The sequence below is a fragment of the Siniperca chuatsi genome, linkage group LG9, assembly GCF_020085105.1.
Source record: "Siniperca chuatsi isolate FFG_IHB_CAS linkage group LG9, ASM2008510v1, whole genome shotgun sequence".
Lineage (NCBI taxonomy): Eukaryota > Metazoa > Chordata > Actinopteri > Centrarchiformes > Sinipercidae > Siniperca > Siniperca chuatsi.
The window spans coordinates 4671064-4696125 of record NC_058050.1 but is presented as its reverse complement, the minus strand read 5'-3'; the positions used below and the strand labels follow the sequence as shown (position 1 = coordinate 4696125).

The 25062-nt window shown below is 40.4% G+C and overlaps 2 protein-coding genes across 2 annotated transcripts in view; both read right to left on the bottom strand.

Annotated features, from left to right (window-relative positions):
• Positions 1 to 8620, bottom strand: part of agmo (alkylglycerol monooxygenase) — a 50110-nt gene extending 41490 nt beyond the window's left edge. The window contains exons 1-3 of the mRNA XM_044208579.1: positions 8131 to 8620; positions 3058 to 3188; positions 2162 to 2313 (exon numbers count right to left, since the gene is read on the bottom strand). Coding sequence (XP_044064514.1) covers positions 2162 to 2313; positions 3058 to 3188; positions 8131 to 8250 — 403 coding nt within the window. The 5' untranslated portion in view covers positions 8251 to 8620. The remainder of the gene's footprint in view (positions 1 to 2161; positions 2314 to 3057; positions 3189 to 8130) is intronic.
• Positions 8621 to 12098: 3478 nt separating this feature from the next.
• Positions 12099 to 22262, bottom strand: meox2a (mesenchyme homeobox 2a). The gene is made up of 3 exons (XM_044209171.1): positions 21322 to 22262; positions 16568 to 16740; positions 12099 to 13816 (listed from the first exon to the last, which is right to left on the bottom strand). Exons 1-3 carry the CDS (start codon positions 21875 to 21877, stop codon positions 13598 to 13600), a joined length of 948 nt encoding a protein of 315 aa, XP_044065106.1. The 5' UTR covers positions 21878 to 22262; the 3' UTR covers positions 12099 to 13597.
• Between the last annotated feature and the right edge of the window lie 2800 nt (positions 22263 to 25062).

The window sequence follows — 25062 nt, the reverse complement described above, 5'->3', positions numbered from 1 at the left end:
GTGTGATATTTGAAATTGCATTATTCAACATCAGACATTTCACTGAGGCAAATGTGGATTTGTAAAATAAAGGATGACGGGACTTGGAGCACTGCGGCTGGTCCTTCAAGCCAAGAATCTGAGACAAAAATTGGATGATGTAGCACTGCAACGATTAGTTAATTGATCAGTCGATCGTGAGAAAATTATTTTAAATAACTATAAATAATTATTATTAATAATTAAGTATTATGACAACAGATTAATGGTTTAAGTAAATAGTCTCTGGTTGCAGCTTCTCCAATGTGAGGATTTGCTGCTTCTCTCCATTTTATATCACTGTAAACTGAATATCTTTGGGTTTTTGACCGTTGGTTGGACAAAACAAGTCATAGGAAGACGTCACCTTGGACTCTGGGAAACTGGGATGGACATTTTTCACTGTTTTATAATGTTTTATGACAAAACACTTAACCAATGAATTGAGAAAATAATCAAAAGATGAATCAATAATAATAATCATAAATATATAATTAATAACCATTAGTTGCAGCCCTAGTAAATCATCCTTTATGATATGATAAAATACTTCCCCTGTTAAACAAAAAAAAAAATTGTAATCATTTAGTCTATCTCTTAGGTTTCTGTGACATAAACTGCCCAGATCTTTATGTCAACATACTTGTCTTTACATGTCCATTATAACATGGGTAATACATCCGATCCAATGGAAGTATATGCTTTCACAAAATCAAAGTATCCTCATTAAAAGGTAAATTGATGCAGCAAAATGCTACTAAATCAAATTAAATCACCTTCTCTGCAAGGAGAACCTGCGGAGTAATTGTGTTCTCAAGAAAGTACCAACACACATATTCAAACACACACACACGCACACGCACACACACACACACACACACACACCACCATGATAATGATAATGTCCAACATGCTCTGTGCCATGGTGGTGGGCACTAAAATTACCTCCAGTGCATGTTAAAAGCAGAGTGGTGCAATAGAGTAAAAATGACCTCTACCACGCATCCTGAGACGATGTTCTCAGTCACCTCAAAATCATGTCGGGCAGTTCTTGGCAAGAAAGTTTAAAAACACAGCTTCTGTTTAGCCAGATTCTAACACCAACAGAGCACCCGTGGATTTCCATCCCAAACTATGTGGACTAGATGGCGGGCAGCTTTTGTGCCACTGACACAAATAAACATCAGTGCAGGCCACAAATAAATACCTCTCTTCCGTTGTGCTGTGTGGCAGCCGAGCATCTGGCACGTGCATCAGTGAGCCAATACACATGGAAAGATGTCGAGCTACTACTGTAGAAATACTGTATCCAGTATATATTTTTTATTTCTGGGTTTTATAGTGATGCTGCAGGACGTTGCTGCTTTAGAGCCGTGACTATATACAGCTTGTTGCTGTGAGAGCTCCGGGTTAAGACCACAGCCCTCGGGAGACCACGGCCTCTCACATCTGCACAGCTCTAAACCAGCTGGATGTAACTCAAAAATAATTGCTTCCTCCACAATGTCCAGGAAAGCATGATGTGTGTGCTATCTTCACGACTCCTCCCTGCAGGGATGGCAACTAAATCAACATTTTGCACCCATTTATCATCAGCTCGCTTTGTAGTTTTTGTTTGTATTATCTCAGGGACACATGAAAGAGGAAGGATTGTTCGTTTGGTGCTGGTTGGTAGTGGAGTTATATTGGCAAAGCATCTAACATTCAATATACTTAACACTGAGAACACAAACACAACACTAGATGCTCCACCATCAGTTATAATTTGAATCTTTGAAGCATGAATGAGATGGAAGCAGCTTTTTTAGCCATATTCAAGAAAGCCAAGAAAATATAACTGTTTGAAACATACTGAGCATGTGAATGATCAGTGGAGAAGAGGACTATGCTGCAGGCATGGTTTGAAAAGTTTCTGCTGACATTTTAATACTTTTTCCACAAGGAAAAGTGCTCACTATTCAAATCCATAGTAAACACCATGAATCAAAGCTGTCAAATCTACCTTTTTAAGCCTACAGGTGAGTGTTTAGTTTGAATAGAATATGAGAATAATGTGAAAAAGTTAAGTTAAGCTAAATATTATCTGTGAATCCCAGTCCTTCTTTGTGGGCTGTGTTCCACAGTGAGTGTCTTGTGCTGGTACCGTGAGCGAAGCGGTGGACCCAGTAGTAGCAGAAGTCCACGCCCAGGAACATGAACCACCAGGTCCAGGCAGAGTCCCAGGGCAGCTCCACCAAGCGGTACCGGTCCCACACATACATGTAAGCTGTCACCTCACAGCCTCTCATAAACAACCTGAGAGAGAGACATACAGAGCTCTGTGTCAGTTCACAGTGTGCCCATGTAAGTACAATATGCAGTTTATGTTACAGTTGTACTGTACAATGTATTGAGTTCATTTGTTTATGTTGTGCTGCACATTAACACAAGAAGAGATACCGGTAATGATAAGGCAAGAGGAAAGACAGAAGAGACTAAAAGAAAGCACAAAATAACACAATCCCAAAATCCACTGCACGCAATTTTAAGGTGTGTGAATTGGCAATGATGGTATACTGTATCCACTGTGGATCCTCTAACCACCCTTCACTATGGGGGCCGGACAGTAAGAGGAAAATGTTCAGAGAGACTTTTGTAAGAAAATAAGAAATAATTTCCCCATCCCCAGTGGAAATAACGCCCTTCGTTCGAAGGAGGAAACGGGACACATCTTTTGAGCCAGGCACACTCTTTGGACCTACTGAATAACACCATATACCACCTGATGCACCTACTTGCAACATCACGTTACCTCACTTTGGACAAGAAAATCTCAACAGCAACAGCAACCAAAAAACCTTATCCAATCTACACAAATCACCTGGGTGCCATATTTTTCATTCAAAACAGGAAAGGCAGCTAAGATAATGATAAAAATGTCAGATAAAAAAGTTAAAAGTCAAATCAAGTAGCACTTTACTTTTTCTGGTACTACATGCAGTACTACTATCCTATTATATCATACAGTATGACCTGCCTATGGCCTGCCTAAACACTCACAGTGGGAGTCTGGAGATCATTCCAGCAGATATGGAGGTGAGTCCATCACTGATAGTGACCACTGGGGCTCCTGTCTTCAGCACGCCCACCACCAGCTCCAGCACCATCAGCCCTACAAAGAAAGGAGTGGCCTGTGTGCGAACACACACACACACACACACACACACACACACACACACACACACAGGGAACCATGATTCAGCACCGTGACAAACTGTGAAAACAAGACAGTTTCAAGTCCACTGTTGCTTTTAACAGTTGTGTTGAGCTTGAATATTTGTCTTGGCAGATGAGTTAAAAGCTTGCAGGACTTTCATGTCTTGTGATCCATGATGTTTGCTTCACTGTGAGAGGCTGGAGCAACGGGTGTAAAGCCACAATGTATTGGCAGATTAGAAATCACAAACATTTGTCTGTGCAGAGCTGCACTGGAGGTAGAAATGATCTCAGTGGTTGAGTTAAACATCAGTGCTAACAAACCACACATTTTCATTTTTAGTGCTGTCAAGTGGAAGCCAAGAAAAATAAAACAAGGAGTAAAAAGAGATTGTCTTGGTGTTCACTGATAAAAAACAGCCATACAAAGTCATCAAGGTAACATTTAGCTAGTTAGCCTGTTAGCCTAGTAGCTATAATGACATGTAGCAATCAGGTAAAGCGAGCTAGCTAGCTGATCTTTCAAGAATAATTAAGTCTAACAAAAAAATAAAGAAGTAGTTATCATTTATATTTTATATTTGTATTTTACTCAGAGGTCCTTCTGTGCTTCGAAAGTTTGCTAATTACCACATTTTTGTTACTGAAGGCTTGGGCGCTTTGGCTCTGCATGCTGCTTTTTAAATTCTGGAAATATTTTGCCCCACTGTAAATTCCCACTTGAAACAAATAAACATTAACTGTAGTTTTTTCTCCCGACAAGTTTGAAATGGCAGCTGGCTGTAAAGATACCCATGAGCCTCAGCTGCTGTTGCTATGGAGAAGACGCCAGTCAGAAGTGTGAATCAGAGCTGAACCAAATTCAGAACGTTTTTGTCATTGAAATGGGGACGAACCATTGCGCCACTGACCCAGAACCGAAAATAAACTGATTTAAACTGCTGAAAATGTAATCAGGTTTGTAAGTTGCTGTTAGCAGCGCATGCAACAGTATTTTAAGCTTGATGAATGGATGTTTCTTACCAAAATGCACATTAAGAATTGTAGCTAACGTCTCTCCTTACATTTTTATGTAAACAAGCTTATACCTTTGACCTTTTATCAAAGAACTAGACATTTTATAACACAGTTGCTCATCTTTTGTGCTGGTGGTTCAACCAGGAGGGTTTCATGTCCATCCAAGCCTTGGACATGCTCCAAGTGTCAGTTATCTAACGTTGTCTATGCTGAAACTTTCACTTCCGGAACCCTGTATTCCCGAAATAACTCATCCCACATGTGAAAATATGAAGTATAAGGTGCGTATCAACAGTTCTTGAGGCTCATTTTCAAAGTGGATACAACAATAAAGAAGAAATCAAAACTTTGTTTTTCTAAAGATTGACCTCTAAGCTACTGCACATTATATGGCAGCATGTCCCCGTAACCTGTGGTAACTACGAGGGTGGAAAGTTGATTTTACAGATAATTATTTTTCTTAACTTGGTTTCATGATATAATAAATTTGTTAAATTAAGAAGCTCCTCTCTATGAAAACTAACCTTTTTTAAACACATGTTGCAGCAATATGGCTGACAAATGTGTGATCCATCAAGACAAACACGAATAGGATGTTTTTCATTTTAATCAGCAGCTATTTTTGCACGAGATGCCACGTGATTTTTTTATGCTGCGAACAAAAATTACTTTCCAAAAGTTGTAAAGAATGGATTACATTTAGTAACTAGTTAGTGACTAAACAAACGGTAAGCACTAACCAAACAGTCAGTGACAGGCTTCTATTTCTAACTGTGCTGGAAACATGTAATAACCTCTTAATGGGTCTGTCAAACATGGAACCAATTAGTGAGGGACTTAGTTAGCAAACAGGTCATGACTGTGACTTCAACGGCGTGTCAGACCTGCTGGTTAGCTTTAACTTGAAGGGGCTCTTTGACCAAGTGACTGCAGTCGTAAGTGGGACACATGGCCCCGCCAAGAGCGAGGAATGAAGGGCGTGACGAGACCGCAGAGGAGCACATCTGCAGGTGGGGAGGGAGGAAGTGTGTGTGCGTGCGTGTGTGTGTGTGTGTATTCATGTGTGGATGGAAGTGAGAGTGAGTGGTGCATGCATGTGTGTGCATATGCACATGTGAATGCTTCCACTTTAGCATGCAGGTGTGTGATGTGAGTGTGTGTGAATATGTGTGCACAAGCAGAGGCGAGAGCACCACCAGGGACCTGCGATCACACGCAACGCTCCAACATCTGGCAGCAGACTGCAGAGCTGCAGCTAACAAATGGGCTTGCAGCACAGGCAGACCTCCTCCAAACCCGCTGAGAGAGAGATTATGATTCTGGACGCCGGCCTAAAACCTTCCCTCCTTTATTCTCTCCTGTCTAGCAGATAGTTTTACCTCTGCAGCCCCACGTTCTTGACAGCTCGGGACAAAATTATTCAGCAGGGCAAGTTGGTTCTCATGCTGTGCAAAAACGAAAAGGCGAGGGAAAAAAGCTTTTTTCTTTGTTATTGTATTTTTTTCTTTGTAACATTATGCACCCCTGGACTTTTTATCACTGTCTCCATTTTTTTTGTTCATTTCTTTTCCTTTATTTGATGTAATTTGTCCTCCATCTTCACTTTTCTTCTGTTTAGTGAGATATTTTTAAGTCCCTTTTTGATCTTGTGCACACTGAAAATATCTTTTCCTGTGTTTTTATCTCTTTACAGATAAACTAAAAGTCACACTAAAGAAAGCCTATTTTATACTGCAGCATACTTACACCCCGTGTGGGCTGTTTGTTGTGATATCTAATAATTGTATTTTATTTTTTTCTGAATTCGACATTTCATGGAACGTGACAATGGTGGACCAGATGTCTGTATTTTCCCAAACAGCCTTTTTATAAGGTCACGGATGACTGATGTTGGCTGAAAACATGCAGGCTGACAATACACTTTTATCACTGCTGTCTGAGGAAAATATTGTGTTTGCATTCAAATCACTGAATAGCTGAGAGACCTGGCAACAACCCACACGCCCGTAATTCCAAACAACTCCAAAATTAGAAGATTGTGTTTAGTTTTTTCTAATTCATTTGGCCTGTTGGGATCAGAGAACAACAGTTGTGTAATTAATGACACATCACAAACTGTAAACAGTGCTGAGTCACAAACTGCTCACACCAACTTTCATCGCCATCAAGCCCTGAAGCAATAACAAATTTGTTTAATCATGTTTGGTAGTGGATTATAAGGACTCCTGCTGCGGGGGTAATTGTTCTCCTCCCCTGATGTGCCCCATAAAACCTCATAACAAACATGTGCTGTTAAACCTGCACCAGACATTCGCCATAATAAATGGCAACAGAGACACTGTAAACTGACTGTAAGAAGCAGAAGAAAGCCCAAACTTTTTAAGAGTAGATTTCAGTAGTACTTAAATGTCTATCTGAAATCTGACTGTTAGTTAGATTTTAGTCAGTCTATCTTTGTGAAACCGGCCCCAGATCACAGGATAGGTCAGCTCTAAAAGTCTCTCAGGAAGGAAGACGTTTCAGGTACTATCCACCTTAGTACTAGAATCAACTGCAACACAACTTGAAGGATTTTTTAACTGATTTGTAATTGTTTTAATTAGTGTTATCGTGTGTGAAATTAGTATTTTGTGTGACTGACTTGTCTTGCTGTATGCATGTGATTTGCTCTCAGCTCTCACTTGCAGAAGATATCTTAATCTCTGAAAAAAATTAAGCTTGACCTAATTAACTTTGCAGATTAGTATAAAATAAGATCATAAAATGTGGCTAATAGATAGTAATCTTCTATCTACAAAACTTAAACTTTTCAGGATCTTTGGCATGATTACATAATGACACTTAAGACACTATCCTTATAGTTTTGGAAAGGGAAAGAGGTTGGATAACTTTCTTATCCTGGAGAGAAGCGTATCCACCTTCAACTGATTTGAAAGTACAAAAATCCCTAAAATAAGGCTTGTCGATTAATGGATTAGTCCACTGCCAGATAATTAATCTGCAACTATTTGCAGTATTTTTTCAGTCAAAACCCCCCAAAAATCTCTGGTTCCATCTTCTTCAGTAGATTTGGGATGGATTTGCTGCTTTTCTCTTTTTTAAATCGTGGGAAAAAATCCCCAATATTTTGTGGGTTTGGACAGTTGGTCAGACAAAACAAGCTGGTGGAGACGTCCCCTTGGTTTCAGGGAAACTGTGATGGATTTGTTTTTTTGGACATTTCATTGACTAAACTATTCATCAAACAATCGAGAAAATAATTGCCAGATTAATCAATGTAAATAATTTGCAGTTACAACTCTGTTGGCAGTACAGAGTCTATCAAGAACCTTGTATCTCCAATTTTGGGGGATTTCCATTTTCATACATGACACTGAAAATTCTTCACAATTAGAAAGTTAGTGTTGATACTAACGATTATTTTCTCAATTAATCGATTAATTGTGTCTATAAAATGTCAGAAAATACTGAAATGTCTGCTATACTTTCAGATGATTATTTCAAATTGCTTGTTTTATGCGACCAACTGTCCATAACCTGTAGATATCCAGTTTGCTGTCACATATGACAAACAAAAGCAACAAATCTGAGCAGTTCAATGAATATTTGGCATTTTTGCATAAATGACAAACAATTAATTGATTATTAAAACAGTTGTAGACTAATTGAATAATCGACTAATCTTGATACTTGAGTACTTATTTTTATGTGAACTTTTGAATGCAGCAGTATGTTTCTTGTGTGGTTTTACTATTTTCACTATAGGAAAGGCTCCAAGTTCTTCCTCCAGCCTTAAATGACAGTAAAGGTCACCTGAGGTGTCTCACAGAGAGAAGGGGAACTCGTTTGACTTCTACACAACGAATCATCACATACTGCTGGAAGTGAGGCTGTACCCACCTGCTGCACATACTGAGGAACATCTTCCATTTTCTGAAAAGATGATTCGTTCGGTGTGAGCATGAAAAACATGGTCCGGACCCCCTTGGACACCGAGCCGAGCTCCACAGCTTCAGCCATTCGCAGACAGCACCGCACTCACGCTGCTGCTCCAGGTGTGTTTCTGTTACCTGTGCAGGTATTACGCTCACACTCCTTTGAACCTGTCTCCTCTATACGCCGTTTAACACCCCTGTTTTTCTCTGCAAAGTTAAGTAGGTCACTTGCGAAACGCAGAGCGTGCCAGCTGATGAGCAAACTTCTCGCATACAGGAAGCCGAGTCAGAGAGTAAGGCGGCTGCAGGATACCGTTACTGTGACCGCTGATTAATTAATCCTGCTTCGTTTGTAGGTGGCGAGTTTACCTTTGGTCAGGGTGATAGCCTAATTCTAGGTAGTCCGTATCACATTATCTCGCGAGAGTTTGTAGTTCAGAGTGCAGAGTTTCTTTGGCACCCATAGTCGTGTTATCCATCTGTTCATGGTCGCACACTCTCACTCCTTTGTGTGCTGTTATTAAGAGGTTTAAATGGAAGACGTGCTTGAGTATCAAAAGTATAAAGTACTCAACAGGACAGTAGCCAGGATTTTAGAAACAGAAACTTCCCCCGGCCCCCTTTCCTCCCCACAGGATTTCTCATTTTAACCAGACACATTTTAGATAACTGATTGATTATAATGTCTGTAAATTTTATTTCCCAACAGTAAGAATGAAAAGCCTCTTCACACAGTTAACAATAAAATGGTGGGGGGAATGCATTTTGCCTAAAAGTGGTAACATTTAAAGGAATAGTTTGACATTTTGGGCAATATGCTTATCTGCTTTCTGGCAGAGAGTTACATAAGAAGATCGATGCCACTCATATCTGCAGCCAGCAGCCAGTTAGCTTAGCTTAGCACAAAGACTAGAAACAGGCTTAAGGCCAAAACACACACCGGCCACTGTCCTATTTCCAGAGAAAAGGCTGTTTTGTACTTCAGTACAATGTTGGCACAACTACAGACGTTATTTAGTTTGTTGCTTGATTTACAGTCCATTTTTAACTGTTTGGCTTGTGCCTGTATCTAAATAAATAAAACAAAATAAATAAACTCCACTCGCTCCCTGTTTGTAGGCTGCATCCCGGCTCGACTTCCTGTCCTCACCTCTGTCTCTAGTGTGTAGATCACTGACTATATATATATATATATATATATATATATATATATATATATATATATATATATATATATATATATATATTAGTCTGTGGTGTAGATCAGGGCTATTCAATTACAAATTCATTTGGGCCAGATTTTAAAACAAGGAAATGGAGATGGGCCAGACATTTTCAGCAGCCTATTTAAAACCTTTTTTTTTTTTAAACAAATGCAAATGAATGTAATAAAAAATAGCAGGCGTTTGGAGATGAAATAAACAAACACTTGCCAGTCCAGGCAGGGTTAAACTGACGGTTTAACCGTCGGTTTGCCGCCAAGAAAAGGCCTGGTGTAGATCAATGGATGAGCAGAGACAGTTGTTGATGCGCTTCCTATTGGTCCTAGAGAGTGTGTTTTCAACTTTAGCCTGGTTTTGGCGTGGATGTTTTGGACGTGAACTTCCTGGAGTCTCCACTGGTTGCCTGGCAACTGCTCAGGACCAAGAAATAGTTCAGCACATAACACACCTGTAAAAGGTGAATTGTTTTTACACTTCGGTTTTTGTATGGATTAAATTAATGAGATATAATGTGTTAATTGTAGAGTTTTAGAGATGATGGTTGGTTGATTTTGTTACCATTTGACAGAGCCAGGCTAGCTGTTTCTCTCTGCTATTTGTTGTTGCTAAGCTAAGCTAACTGGCTGCTGGTTGGCAGGCTGTAGTAGCGTTATATGGGTCGTGTCTGGATGGTAACCCTGGATTTGCGAAACTCTTTCGAGATTTGTATTTGTGATTTGTGTTGTTTCTTCACTGTGCACTTCCTAAACCAAGTAGTTTTATTACCTAAATCTCGCGAGAGTTTCCACAAATCCAGGGTTACCATCCGGACAGGACCGCGTTATATGAGAGTAGTATCAATCTTCTTATCTAACTTATCTTAGCATAGGCCTATTTACCAAAATCTTGAACTTAAACTGTTAAGATGAGTCTGAAAAAAACTTAAATTAGCTTGTACAATATCCACCAAGTGGCAGTTTTTAATGTGCAAACTACCAAAATAAAATAAAAAACACTCCAGAAAAAATACAAAGAACCTGACCTCTGTGTCCTTAATTAATGCTACAATCCTCATATTGTACTAAAGTGAAGAAGAGTTTCAGTATTTGAGGAAAACCACATCTCCAGTTGTGTTGTTTGCCAGATGATCTGACTCAGATGAAGAAAGGGTGGGGAACAAGAAAGTAAAGGCTGAAAACACCATCTTCAACTCTTTGGATGCGGTAGCCTAATGACTAAAGGTCATGTTATTGAGCTGTTTTTCAAAGTTACTGAAAAGTTGTGAAAACATTTTGAGATACCAGATTTTGACCAACAGCAGTTTTATGAGCTTATTTTTTTGTCTCTGCAAATATTAACACCAGCTGTCAGATAAATGTAGTGAAAGAAAAGTCTCCCAAAATACTGAAAGTACTAGAAGACTGTACCCTAAAATGCACCTTTTTACATTTATTGTGTTATCTTAATTGTGATAAACTGTCATTGAAGGGATTGCTTTCTTGATGTTAGATATTATGTGTGTATATATTAGCTATTATTACGCAAGTTATAGGCCTACCTCTGAAGACTTTCTGTAGCCATTTAATTCATTCATAATAACCGTAATACACAGAAATACGTTACTGATGTAAGTTAGACAGTTCTATAACAACATGCTGCCAGTAATGGCGACAGGCTAGTTAGCTTAAACTGTTGTTAGCGTAACATGTTGTTAGCTGGTTGTTGTTAGCTAATGTTGTCAGCCATTGATGTTATAGACAGAAGTGTATGTTGTTGCTTGCTAAGGTGAGGTAGCTGAGGTGGCTGAGGTGGTTTGTTGGTAGGTTAGGCCACATGCTGCCAGTGCTGGCAATATCCTGGTTAGCTTAGTATGTTCATTAACTTAGCTAGCCTGTATAGCTTGGCTATATTAGTTGATTGTTTAGCCAGGTCAAAGCAATGTTTTTTTACTTGTTTGTGGACGCAAAGCCTGGTCACTTGCTTTGTCGACTAGTAAGGAGAGGCCGTGTGCTAGCACAAGTAGCATGTCTCAGCGACTGATGATAGCCAAACAGTGTTAGCTTGCTTCAGAGGGATGTGTTGAGTGTGTGGGTGCAGGTAAATAATGGGGTGTTTCTGGGACCACCACACTGTCGAGCATTGTCTGTGTCATGGGCCCAGTTATTGGGAGGGTGACCACTTGATATAGACTTGCCTGCACTCCCACAAAACTTCATATTGAAAACTTTTTTGTTGTTCGGCAAGACAGGTCAACGGACAAGGGTTTCAGATGAAACTGCCATTAAAGCCAGTGGGGTCAGCCATTGTAGATTAGCCTAAGAAGATACAATGTAGATATGAGGCCTGGTTACGTGTCCGAGTAAGCCTATCTGCTCTCTGTGTGGGTGAGGGTATTGTTAATTGTCAATTTACTTTCAGGAGAAACCGCTCATATTCAATATAAATAATATAATTTAGTTTTCATTTTTATTCATTCCTTAGTGCTACTTTTATATACTTTGTTCTGTTTTATTGCCTATTTTATTGTTTCATTCTATTCTATTCTAATTGAAATATTTGAATATTTGTTTATACATTTCTGTGTGGATCTAGTGTGGAGGGGGCTACACCGGCATTTCATTGTGCAATCCTGTATTGTATAATGACAATAAAGCTGAACCTTGAACCTTGAAAATCAGTGAATTTCTAAAATTGTGTTTGCTCGATGTATGATTGTGGAGATCATCGTAGATAGAGAGCATAGTTTTTTTTATTGTATACAGTTATAATACATCAGGCCCTCTGACACTGGCCTGTAGGTAAACAGCATCAAGAGGCATGTTAAAGCAGGACAGCTGTCTCTTTCTTCCCACATGAAATGACATGCACATATTGAAGTTTTTATGCCAAATGAGTTCACTTTTTTGTTGTTGTTTTTGATTAAACAGCCAAGAATCAGGAGTTAGATAGCAGTTGGTCGTTGCAGGTGAAGTGGGAAGACCATATTTGGAGGTGAGTATGCTGTGACTTATAGGAGTAATTTTATAGTCTGTTGTAACTGGGCTGATATTGTGCACATGTGAAATTATTAAGGCCCAGTGGAAGAGGTGAGTGTCCTCCATACTTTGCACTGAATTACAAAGGATCACGTTCATCCTGTGGGTTGCCTTGAGGGGAAAGAGAAAAAAAAAAACCTCACATGCCCTGTGAGGTGCCTCCTCAACAAATTAGAATGCACAATCACAATGTGGTGAAAGATGAGATCAAGTCATGAAATTATTTTCAACTGGATTTTGTAACAGAATCCGATCCTTTGCGGGTTCTCTTTCCGAGTCTTGGCAGGAGTCTTGACCCTGCCCTGAGGCAAAGGTGAATTTAGCATGCACCCCCATCACCAGCTCTCTACACTCTCTGCAATGTTTAATTCATTTTGAGCTTCATTTCATGAAACACACATACATCAGCCTGGATTCATGTGGATGGATGGTTGCATAGATGGAAGAAAAAGTTATTCAATCGTATGGAATTCCATTTACCACTGGTTAAATTTTTATTTTATCTGCAACTGTCCCTGAAAGGATTTAATAAAATACTTATTTCAGGTTTCAGATTTGTTTACAAAATGTCATCTCCAGGCAGAAAAGTGTTGACTAAAGAACTGTCTGTTCATTATTGCATGAGCTGAATAGTGTGGGTAAAATTATTAAGGTAAGACAATACTGAGAATTATTTACAGATCGTTTATATTAGCTAGGCAAATTTGATTTCCTGGCGCTTCATTTGATCAATAACTCAATTGCATTATAATTTACATTTTATACAGTAGAAACCGTGGAGACTTTATGTTCACAACAGTGCAAATCAAAGCCTTAGCCTGCTTCTCTCAAGGCACACAACATGGAATGTTTACAACAGTTTGACTGAATATGATTTCCAAAATGTTATTCAGTGAATTTGTGTAGCCAAAACATCACATTTCAATATTTATATTATTCATTTTTGTGGCATTTATCAAGGACATTCTTAACCAATGGCACTTTGAAATATGTCAACATCCTCCTTTACGTGCTCAGTTCTTGAAATTTACATTTTGCCTGCATGATGACAGCATTATCTAACACACGTCATTCCTCTGTACATTTGTACACTTATTTAGCATCGTTGTATGACGATGGCGAATCAGCAAACAGCAGTCCTTCTAAGGACGGTCCTGAGGCAGAGGCAGGGCCTGTACTCTGGGGGGGGGGTGCATCATAAGTGAGCGTGCTCGGAGCTCTGGTCGCTGTCGTGACTGTCCTCATTGGCTATGGAGTCCGTCGAGTGGTGGAGCGCTGCGATGCCAGAGAACTCTGACGGCAGCAACGTCCCCTTTTTCACATTCACCAGTTCTTTCTCTCGAGCTGCTGCCCCCTGCTGACCGCCTTTCACTCTTTTCCACTTCATCCTCCTGTTCTGGAACCACACCTTCACCTACGGGGTGAAGTAGACAGAAAATGTCAAATTTATTGCTCTTAAGGAGAGAAAAAATAATCAAGAAGCAATTAGGAAGCCTTACTGCTTGACAGCAACTTTCTCTAAAAGTTTGGCAGCTGTTTCTACAGCAGCAATTATGTGTGGATGTACTCTTCCATCTGCCACTTGGCTTCTACCTGTTTTTCCCTGACTCAACAGCCTGAGCCGTATTTACGTCTCTCAGAATGATGATTAAGCTGTTGCTTAAAACGGTTTACACGTCAAGTAGCAGCAGAGGGCCTCTGAGTGTCGACACATGCGCCTGAAGGGAGGGGGAGGGGGGAGGCTCGCTCCTGTCACGCAGGGTGGGGTGGGTTTATTTTTGGGAGTGTCATTCCGAGGGGACCGAGCAGTCACATGGTCAGGAAGTTAGTTGACAGCACAAACGTTTGTCTTAAACGTCAGGGGCGTACGCCGTGCTGAGTATCACCTCAGATTCTTTACAAGCCTCGGGGCCTTTTCTGAGAGCAGGAGAGGGGGGTGAGAGTCCAGCAAAGGATCACTTATATGTGCCAGGCTCTAATGTTAAACTAAACATGTGACCTCAACGTCCATTTTAACCTTTGATAGGTTAGAAGAGCTGCCAATCCAATGGTTCAAAACGGCTCATTCAAGCATCAATGCAGCACTAATGGGCCGCTCAACTCCTTCGCTTTTAGAGCATGAACCATAACAAGAAACTCGCTACTGATAATGAAGAATATGCTTAAAAGAACAAAACAAGCACTGAATCGGGTTAACAAGTCTAGACATCCGGGTAAAAACTGGGTTAAATTTCGTCAAAAGTTGTTGTCAAGGCTACTCATACCAGTGGTTTTAACAGCATTTCAGTGACATATATGACATATTTCTATGTGTCGTTACCATCTTCACACAGAAATATAGTCATTTAACTGCTGTTAAAACAATAGTTATATGTGACTTAGAGGTCTAAAAAACGTTCACCTTTCTACCAAATTTAGACTGGTTTTGATGCGGATGTTTATCTAAAAATGTATGCTTACTGGGGATAATTCATCCCAAAATTGAAATTATGTTTTGTTTTTTTCTTTTCCATGCTGGTGTAAACTCCAAACATGCAAGAAATTCAGCCCTGTAGCTCCACCTCTGCCATTTTTGAAAGTATTCCAGTTTTCACGGTCTACATAGACATAAAACATCCATCAGATTTCTCCAAACAGCTCATGCAGCATAAATCAAGCGCCATGGCTAACTATTGCCAATATTTACCTCACTATCTTCTGCTGTATATTTTCCCAGACAAATCTGAGGTCACACACAACTTATGCTGCATGTGCTGAAGAAATTTCATGCACATTTTATGCTGCTTTGAGCCACAAAAAGATTAATTGCAACAGTCTGGGAGAAGGCTTAGGTGGAATTATGATGGCAAACTCTTTGCTTGGTGGCCCAGTGGAGTTAAATGGAGTTTTGCCTGACATGGTGGTATTTAGAAGTAGGCATTCTAAGTTTTTTACACCTTTGTAATATGAAGCAAAAGCAGAGGGTTACTTACACACATTTATCACTTTTCATGTCACAGTTTCCAGTTGCTTTCAGATTGAGGAGTAAGAAACTAAATGCAACTGTGCAGGCATTACTTTTTCGGTTGCCCTTAAACACACCTGCAGACATTTTTATTTACTGGGAGGCAGATTTCCTTAGATGGACACTTTTATCTGAAGCCCCTTACATAGCACTGTGGGTACATACTGTACATTTTTAGCATGGATGGCCCAAGTGGGAATTTAACCACTAACCCTGACAACATTACTGACGTTCTCAGCCACAGCAGAATTGATCGATAGTCTACTGAAGCTATAGTCAGAGAGCAATAAATGGAAGAAAATACTTCCAAAACTAATTAAATTTTTTGAGACATTCATGGCCTGTTTCTCATGGCAGACATCTTAAAACCAGGTGTACATGGTACTAAATGGGATTCCAGCCATTTTTTAATCAAAATGTCCACAGTGAGAACGATCTATTAGAATTATTATTTTCCTTCAGGTTTGTGTAGGTTCATCAACAAAGTTTGTAGTTTTGCATAATTGGCTTATCCAATCATTATACTTAGTTTCCCATGACATAAGATACATGAATCTTGATCTATAAGGCGCACACATGTATATTGGGATCTTAAGTTGGGATTTATATCTGCGGCATCATCTCAATATCCATACTCATTTCTCACTCCAGTCTGTTCTTTACATCCATTCTACACTGTATCATACTGCAATGGCAAGGTGTCAACTAAGTGTGACTTACAGCTTCCAAATGGGTGTCAGAGAACAACAGGCTGTACACCGTTTCCTTTCCCCAACCATTTGTCTCCTGTTATTTATTTCATGTGCCTGCATTTTACAGCAACCGGCCCACGCTCAGAGACCAGTTTGTGCTTGCAGGGGTAGTGGAAGAGAGGAAGTGACTTGCTAGACAGCACTTCCTTCAACCCGTCTCCCTGCCTTGACTGTGGCCTGCTTGAAAGAATAGACAGGAACATCTGGAATATGATAGTCCCGTCATACAGCCACATCTGGAGCACAATAGCCCTCGCACCAAAGTTACAAAAACACAGTAGCGAGCTGAAAAGCCTCCTCATCGTCCCAAGGCCGCCTCTGTTTTCACAACATGGCATTAATGTGCTAATGGGGGGTTCAATAATGTCTGAACCCAGGGGGAAACAAGCTGCAGTGGGTGGGAACCTACTTGTCTTTCAGTGAGGTCGAGGTTGACAGCAATCTCGTAGCGCCTTAGTCTGGTTAGGTAGTTGTGGTGGGCAAACTCGGCCTCCAGCTCTCGGATCTGCTCCTTGGTGAACGCCGTCCTCTCCTTCCTGGGTTTGCTGCTCACGTCTGACTTGTAATTCCCGTCCTGGGACTCTGAAACCAAACACCACACAGGTTTCTGTTCCACTCTGGGCAGATTTATATGCAACAAAAATAAAAAATAAAGCGAATGTTTTGTGGCAGGTGCAAGTCGGCAGGGGAAGAAAAGAGGCGAGGTAAGAGAAACAATGGGAGCTGTCAATCACACTTTATTGTTCAGTCATTGTTTATGAACACTTTAAGTGGCTGGAAGGACTCACGGGCGGCTACACATGTGTGTCTGACTGTGGCAGCTGTGCTGTTACAATAGGCTGGCTCTTATGCTGCCAACATGGGTTTAATTTGTCTTAAAGGAATCTGCTGCTACAACTTTATTTTTTAAATATGGAACAAAACAGATTTGCAGGACACATAAAATATATTTTCTAATTTCTTTTTTACTGAAGAACTCACACGCATTTCCTCATTTGATGGCAAAATCCTCCAAAGTGCCACTATTTGCAGGAAAAAAAAGTCTTTTTCAGCTTTGCATGTTTTGATTCACATTTTCTTAAAACAATAAATCTCCTGTAATCACAAGATGAACATTTCAAAAAATTGGGAAATTGCAGGTGAAGTCAAATACATTATGCAAACATAACAAAAATGTCCTGATAATGTCAGATAGAATGCTGTGGAAAATGTAATGATGTATTACCCTCCAATGAAAATGAAATTAAATATATAATATATATATATATATATATATATATATATATATATATATATATATATATATATATACGTGTGTGTGAGCAGCAAATGCAAGGCAGATACTTCCAACATATTATGCATTTCCTTAAGAAAAATGTGGAATATAAATTTTTAAAAATAAAAATCCCTAGCACCTCTCCACTTCAGCTCATCACCCCGGAAAAATGCTTTTTATTTTGGTATTTCCACAAACTTTCCGAAGAAAACACGCATGGTTAATTTGCCCTTCAAAACTTTCCTATTGTGAGCAGCCTTTGTGGTTTCTCTGTTGGACATGCTTCAGTTGCACATTGCACTTGAAGGCAGCAGTGATTGCATGTTAATTCATCTGCGGTCCTGTTCTGTCGTGTGTGTTAATCCAGCAGGCCTGCGTCAAGCCAAACTGTAAATAGTCCTGCAGGCCAGAGCCAGACTCACAAACGGTGCAAAACCTGAAGCCACGTCAAAGCAACAGCTATCTCTTCACCTAAGATTTCCACCCGGAGGGACCCCTGTTGGTTCTGTTTTTCTGTCAGAAAGAGGATTTTTTTTTCTAATTAAATGTATGTTTTTTCAGAACAAAATGACTCCCTTGAGAGGCTGAAGAGAAGATGAGAGGTAAACTGAAACTGCTCTACAAAAGTTATATTTGTATGGCACTTGTACATTTTTTGAGCCAAGGACAAACACATGTATAAACTGCAAGAATTCCCACATGAATTTTATGAAATGAAACAGATCATTGCTTGACCCGCAGCCTGTGTCCGGCTCCCCCTTGACCTTGCCTTTTCCTCCCTGTAATTTCAAACCGAGCGCTCCAAACAGTGTGTGGCTGATTGAAGCGAGCATTCAGACGTATTTATCCGCTCTCTTTCTGGTAAACACAGACATTGTGTAAAGGGAAATAAAAGAATAACACAGCCAGCTGGTTCAGACCAGCAGGCCTGGAGTTAAAACGACTGGCAGACTTTTGTGACACAGCCACTACACCACAGCAATCAGGTCCCCGCTGTAACTTTCATCTCTCCACAAAAAAGGAGGAATAATATGAGAAAAATACACGCACCCAGACAGGGCATGTCGTTTAGGGTTCCCACATAAACTGAGCTCAGGGCAGGAGGGACCCTCTCAAAAATAATGTCTTGCTCTTTATGAAAGTAAGAATGGACAGCAAGCATGTTGGTTTGCCGATTTTTTTTTTTCTCATGATGGAAAATTGGGTGTTTTTTCCCTCAGTGAAAGTTGTAATTTTTTTCTTTTCCTTTTCGTAAAATATTATTGCAGCGGCACACAAGAATGGAAGTCAAATGCACCAACACATCCGCAATGTTTTTCTAAAGCTTCTTCTAGGAAAAAGTGTCATGCCAGCGAGAGGCCTTCGGCACCTCACTCGTCCTTTTTACAACACTGCCTCAACGAAATAAGATTTCAAGGACCTTTTATTGTTCCACACAGAAAATCTAGTAACTTTTTAAAGAACGACCACTCCCATGACAGCACTAGTCTATTCAAATATAACCCAGACACTCAGCAAAGTGCACCAACTGACACTCTATAGGGCTAAAACTCTCCAGCTTGACCACAAAAAATGAGCAGGTTCCGCAGAAACCAGACACCCAAAATACCAAGGCGCTGGCTCATCTCATTAGCCCACCCTGCGGCCTTCCTTGAGGAAACAATCACAACTGACTATTAGACACAGAAAGCTGAGATGCTTCATAGTTGAGTAAAAGGGGCAAACCTAGCATGGAAATGAGCTCTCAGGTTTAGTTATTATTTCTGTATCTAAATTCAGGTTTTGCTCAGGTTTCTGGTCCAGATGGTGAAACCTAATCAGGGCTCTATCTCATGTAACTGGCAGCGGCGTAATATTTAGACAGCTGATTGAGTCAGCAACCTAGTTAGGCCCAATAATCAGCGTGATTGGTGTTAGCGTGGAGAGAATGCACAGCACATGTAATGAGTATGCAGTAACTATTGTTTCAGGGGAAGTGGGATTTGGGGGCCGAGGCTCGGTTTCCAAATGATTTGACAAAGGAGGAAAGGAAATAGAAGGTGGTGCGTTGAATTTGTCGATTTAAACTATTGCAACATTTTGCATGTGTATAATAGGATAATTAGTACAACCAGAACTATAAAACTGAAAATTAAGCCGTCTAGGCTCTCGAAAAGCTCTGGAGTTCTTGCTAAATCAGTTAGTGACGTGAATTTGACCTGCTCTTTCTAGTATTTTGTATTATAACCCAAATGATGACAAATACATGTGTCCAGTGCTGACTGTTAATTACAGTCATTCAAGAATCCTGTCGTATTTTGCACACTTGAGTTTCGTAGACTGGATGTAAACTGCAGCAACAGCCTGTCTGTCAGCGGGAATAGACGCTCTCTGAGGTGACCACCAGCATCCAGAGCCTAAACTAATCACATGCGGGAATATCAGTCAGTGATCAAGTGCAGGTGATATGCTGTGCATACAAAGAGGCCTTTAAAAAGGGTGCAGGATCGCCGCTGAGGGCCCGCAATCCTCAAATGGACGGCGAGAACGGCGAGCACACTTTCCCTGGAAAACTTAGAACTCTCACTAATATCACGTTCCCTGCGAGAACTCCCGCCACCTGACCCCGGCAGTTTGTCATGCAGTGATTGATTATTGTGCTGAATGCAGATTGGACATGTTCTGCAGATCATCAGGGAGGTGTTACCCATTTGAGTACAGTCCTTAAAGAGGGATTTGTTCATAAATGTGCAAAGAAATGTTGTTGTTATTTCTATAAATCTCTGTGTATATTATTATTAATGTACAGGTTATTCAAGGACTGTGTCCATAATTCAGGACAATGTAAAGCCTTAAATACAGCTTCATAATTTACATATTATCATCAAAAACTTCACACAGTAGCCAGTGATTTTTAATAGATCAAGGTCAGAACACCTGCACCCAGCTTAAGGTGCAAAGTCACAAATTTCACAAAGTCACAAATTTCCTAAATACAAAAAGAGTGTCCTTGAAGCTCACAGCGCTGTTGCACTTTACTGCACAGTACGTCCAGTGTGTCTGTTGACTATACGAATCTAAATCCATTTGCTAAATCTATCTGAATGTTAAGTGTTTCAGAGCATCAAGTAATAATGGCATAATAAGGGTTTACCTGTGGTTTTGAAATAATTTACAATCCTTGTAAAATAAAAGTTGGTAAATCAATATTGCATCCTATTAGTACATTTATAGTTAAATCTGCAATCAACACACATCATTTCATTTTATTTCAGTAAACCTGACTGTGATTTTTATTATTTTAACTACAACGTTTAGACAAGAAAATAGCCTGAAAAGCCTCCGTCTGTCGGTGTGTTTAGTGTGGCGCGAGGCGCCGGTGTAGTCTTTTACAATCCATGACATTAATTCTTTACTGTGTGCCTCATTTTCTGCACTCTGAAGAGTGTCGCAACAAACCAGATGTGATTTTTAAACAAAACATGGCAGTAGTCAGATGCGCCCACACAGTTACGATGTAGCCTTTGCTCCACGCTTCAGCCTCCCTGCATGTCAGCCGACACCTAGAAACTGCTTTTCAGACAGTTTTTTGTTTTTCTATCAGAGCTACAAAAATGTGCTGTTGAAAGATTTATAATGACAAGTACGGATGGTGTTATCCTTGAGCTCTGCTTGGAATTTCTTAAAATGCTGATATTTATGTGATAATGTTTAACTAACAATAAGACTGAACAAAGAGATGTTGGAAATGCCTCCAAATTATTTTACTTTAAGTCTTTAGTTGCACACAAACAACTTATTTATTCATACTGATCTGAGGAATAAAATCAGCCGTTAGAGTTGTTACTGTTTTTCATTACTGGCTTTAAAAAACTGAAGTAAACAATTCTGATCTCAGCTCCTCTTACCTGAACTGTCACTTTTCCTCTTGCCGTTCCTCTTCTCGGCCTCAGCAGGTGACAGAGTCTGTCTGCCAAAGTCTGCAGGCACACAGGAGGCCCCTGTAGGGGTGCTGCCGCTGCCCAGACTGGGGGTGCTGGCGCACATACTGGGCCCACCAGGGTGGCCCAGGTCTGGGGGTGTGGGCCCGTTGTCATGGGATGAGTGGGAGTGCGGGTGGCAAAGGTTGTGGCGCGTGCTACTGCCAGGTGATGGCATCTGTGGGATATGCCAAGATGCATGGTGCTGAGGCGGGTGGTGATGCTGCTGGGAGGGCAGGTGGCCGCGGTGGGGATGGTGGTGGTGGTGCTGCCCGGGAAACAGGCCGTCGTCGATCGGGTAGCTGGATATGATACAGGGCGAGGGTGAGGAGGTGGAGGAGGAGGAGGATGAGGAGGCCAGGTCAGGGTAGGAGACGTGGTCAGAGCGTCCGTGCAGAGTTAGGGGAGACTGGGTGAAGGCGGGATGCAGGGCCTGCGCCGGGGCGTGGGGGCTCCGCAGGCAGCCAAACAGTGTGTGATCCATTGCGTGTAAACACACACAGCCCTCCAGGAAAGGTTAGAAGGGCAAGTAAAAAAAGGGAAAGTTACTAAATCAACCAAAAGCAAAAAGATCACAAGCACATATCCAAGATGCTTCTCTTTTTCCCTTGACTATCCCAAAACTTTTTTCCTTCAGTTAAAAAATTCAAATAGTCTACTCTTGAATAGTCGAGAGTAGAAAGCTTGTTTTGAAATGGGTGTCCTGTGATAATCCGGAGCATGCGGCCAGTTGCCAGGCTGTACAGGATAAACAGTTAGCCCAGGATAAGCTGCAGCAGAGCCTCTCAGATGTCAGGAGGAACAGGGGACTGGAGCTCGAGGCTGGGAGCAGAAGGAGGTTCCTAGGAACTGCAGAACGAGGGGAGCCGGCGGAGGGGATGTTATAAATAGGGTGTAACATGAGAGGGAGGCTGGGTCATAGACTGCATACGCGCTACTGACCACATACATATGATCGCCCTCCAAAAAGCACAGCACAATAAATCTGTACTATTAAAATGGCTGAGCCTCAGGAAAGAGTGCAATTTATTTTGGACTTGGATCTGACCTCCGGTGGCCATCTTTTTTCCTGCAAGAAAACAGCCTTAATGGTTCATGGGTGGGGTTGGGGGAGAGGGGTTGTGGGGGTATTGGGGGGTATTTGGGGTGTGTGGAGGGATAAGGGGGCGACGTGTCAGGGGTTAACTGAGCGAGTCACCCTTTCTTTGTCAGTTTTGACCCTTTACTGAAATACTGTTAGTCTAGTGGAGGAAGGTAAGGACGCTTGTTGCTTCTCTAATGGTTTCCTTTGCCCATCGTTTTATCTGCTAATGTATCATAGAAATCCTGTGAATTTAAGAGCTCTAGTTAGTCACTGTACCTTTGACTCTCCACTACTTATTTGAAACGTTTTACACCAAAATAATAAGCAGAAACTAAACAAATATTCATTGCAGTGCAATGGATCCAGAGGATCCAGTCTTTTATCATCCACGTAAGTTACCTACTACCCTTAAAAGACAACCACAGTTCATTTTAATTATGTGCAATCAATCATTTTATAGGAGTGTTTTGTTTTTGTTTTTTTACATATCATGTTTATCTCATTTTGAAATGAAACACTTCACATCATCAAATTAATGCACACAGTAATACTGATACAAGTTTGACCTTCAATATGAGGTCATGAAGTTGAAATAACTTTTTTTTATTTGCTTTTATTTCAAAACAGCATCCCAAATATCACATTTATTGGCTTTAATTACTGTAGCAATATTCAACACAATATTCCTAATGATGGTATGATAATGAAAACGAACCTGTGTGACTCGTAGCATCGAGAGTGACCAGAAATAAATTCCCTGAAATGGTTAATGAGTTTGTATAAGATGAAATATTTCAACCACCTACAACCTCAACATATATCAGACACTCATATCACACATTGTCAGCCCTCACATCAATATCTCACTAAATCATTTCGGCCATAAAAGTGTCATTTTCTAGAAGTGAAGTAGGAATAAAAGCCAGTAAACAGCCAGGAGTGAAAGACGCCTCCGCTTCGGCTTCTCTTAATCTCTCTTACTATTATTATAATGAGCTACACCAAGACTCAAAACTAAAACAAATTTGAGACATTCATTTGCCGTCAAACTCATTTATGTAACTTCTGTTACAAAAACAGACAGTATGGAACTATAAATGTGAGATATGATCCTGGTCTGTAAATGTATGGTATTGATTTAATGGGTACATTATGAGCAAATTATACAAATCTGGTTTTAGTCTATGCAATTAAAATATCTCAGTTGTATAATTTATACAGACAACATATTTAAGATATTGTAAATAAACATTTAATTTAATGTAATTAAAGATAAATAATTACCTTACACACATTACATTTGTGCCATATACACTGCATACTGTGCAGTGTATATGGCACAAATTTAAAGTGTATACAGTTCAGATTAAAATCAAATCATATATAAAACTAAAATCATATATAAAACTAATTAGAAATATATAGGTGTGTCAGAGGTTTCGTGGCTCAGACAGGTTTTACAGATGGACAGTCACAGGAACTCCATGCTCTGGGATCTGGGTGGACGACACAGGCTGTGCCACAGGCGCTGTGGGCCGCCTGAGAAAGGAAATTAATTCCTCTTTGAGAGAAAATTACTTTAACAGATAGCATGGCGGAGGCAGGCTGTAACTTTGCCGCTTTTGCCCCCCCCCCCAGTCCCTCCAAAACCTCCGAAGGCAGCAGAGGCAGCGCAGCAGAGGAAAAGGCACCTTAGGTGAGTGAGTGTCAAACTCTTCTACTGTTTACCTTACAAATTAAGGCTATTAGCAGGTTAGCTGAGGCTATATATTTGCTCAGGGCCTTGTGCAGGTATTAATTCACACGTGTTTTCAATCCTGTCGCTGGTCTCGCAGCAGTGATGGCCTGTGGCGTGGGTGTTTTCAGTCAATCCTAGTCTTCGCCCCTCGTGGGCTATATGAGGCAAAATCTCCCACTGTGTGAATAAGTATGTGTGTGTGTGTGTGAGAGAGAGAAACAGGGTTACACTCATATCAGGCCAATACTGGACTTTTATTATAAAAATATTAGCTATCACCCAGTCAGATAGGATTGAGGTTCCACATAACATCAATTCAATTTTATTCTCTTTACACATTTTATTCATTTAATTTGGGATTTATTTCATTTTAGTGTACCTTTGGTTGTCTTCCCTACCACTGAATACAAGTGGTTCCTTTAAGAGCTGCTAACCCTAAAATAAATGATGGTGTTAATGTTGTTTAAGATGCTTTTCCTGTCTGAATTGAATAAAATCCAATTGGAAACTTTTTATTTGGACATGAAAATGGTCTTATTTGAAAATATTCTGAATATTGGCACAAACCATCAATGACATAATTCTAAAACTATCTGTGTTGGCCTCCAAAAGCACATGTCAAACCTTTTATGTGATGACATGTCAAATGAAGAGGAGAATAAAAAGAGGTGAAGAGGTTATAACGGTGAGTAGGTGTAACTCATAAAAAGGAGTGAGTGGAGAGGAGAGGCCGCACTTGTGTTTCCGATCATCTTGATGCTGTTGCGGGGCGGCATGTTTTCTCCACAGTAGACCGAAAGGGAAGGTAGACCTGCTGCTCAACCTGTGGCTGTCAGTCACACAGGCA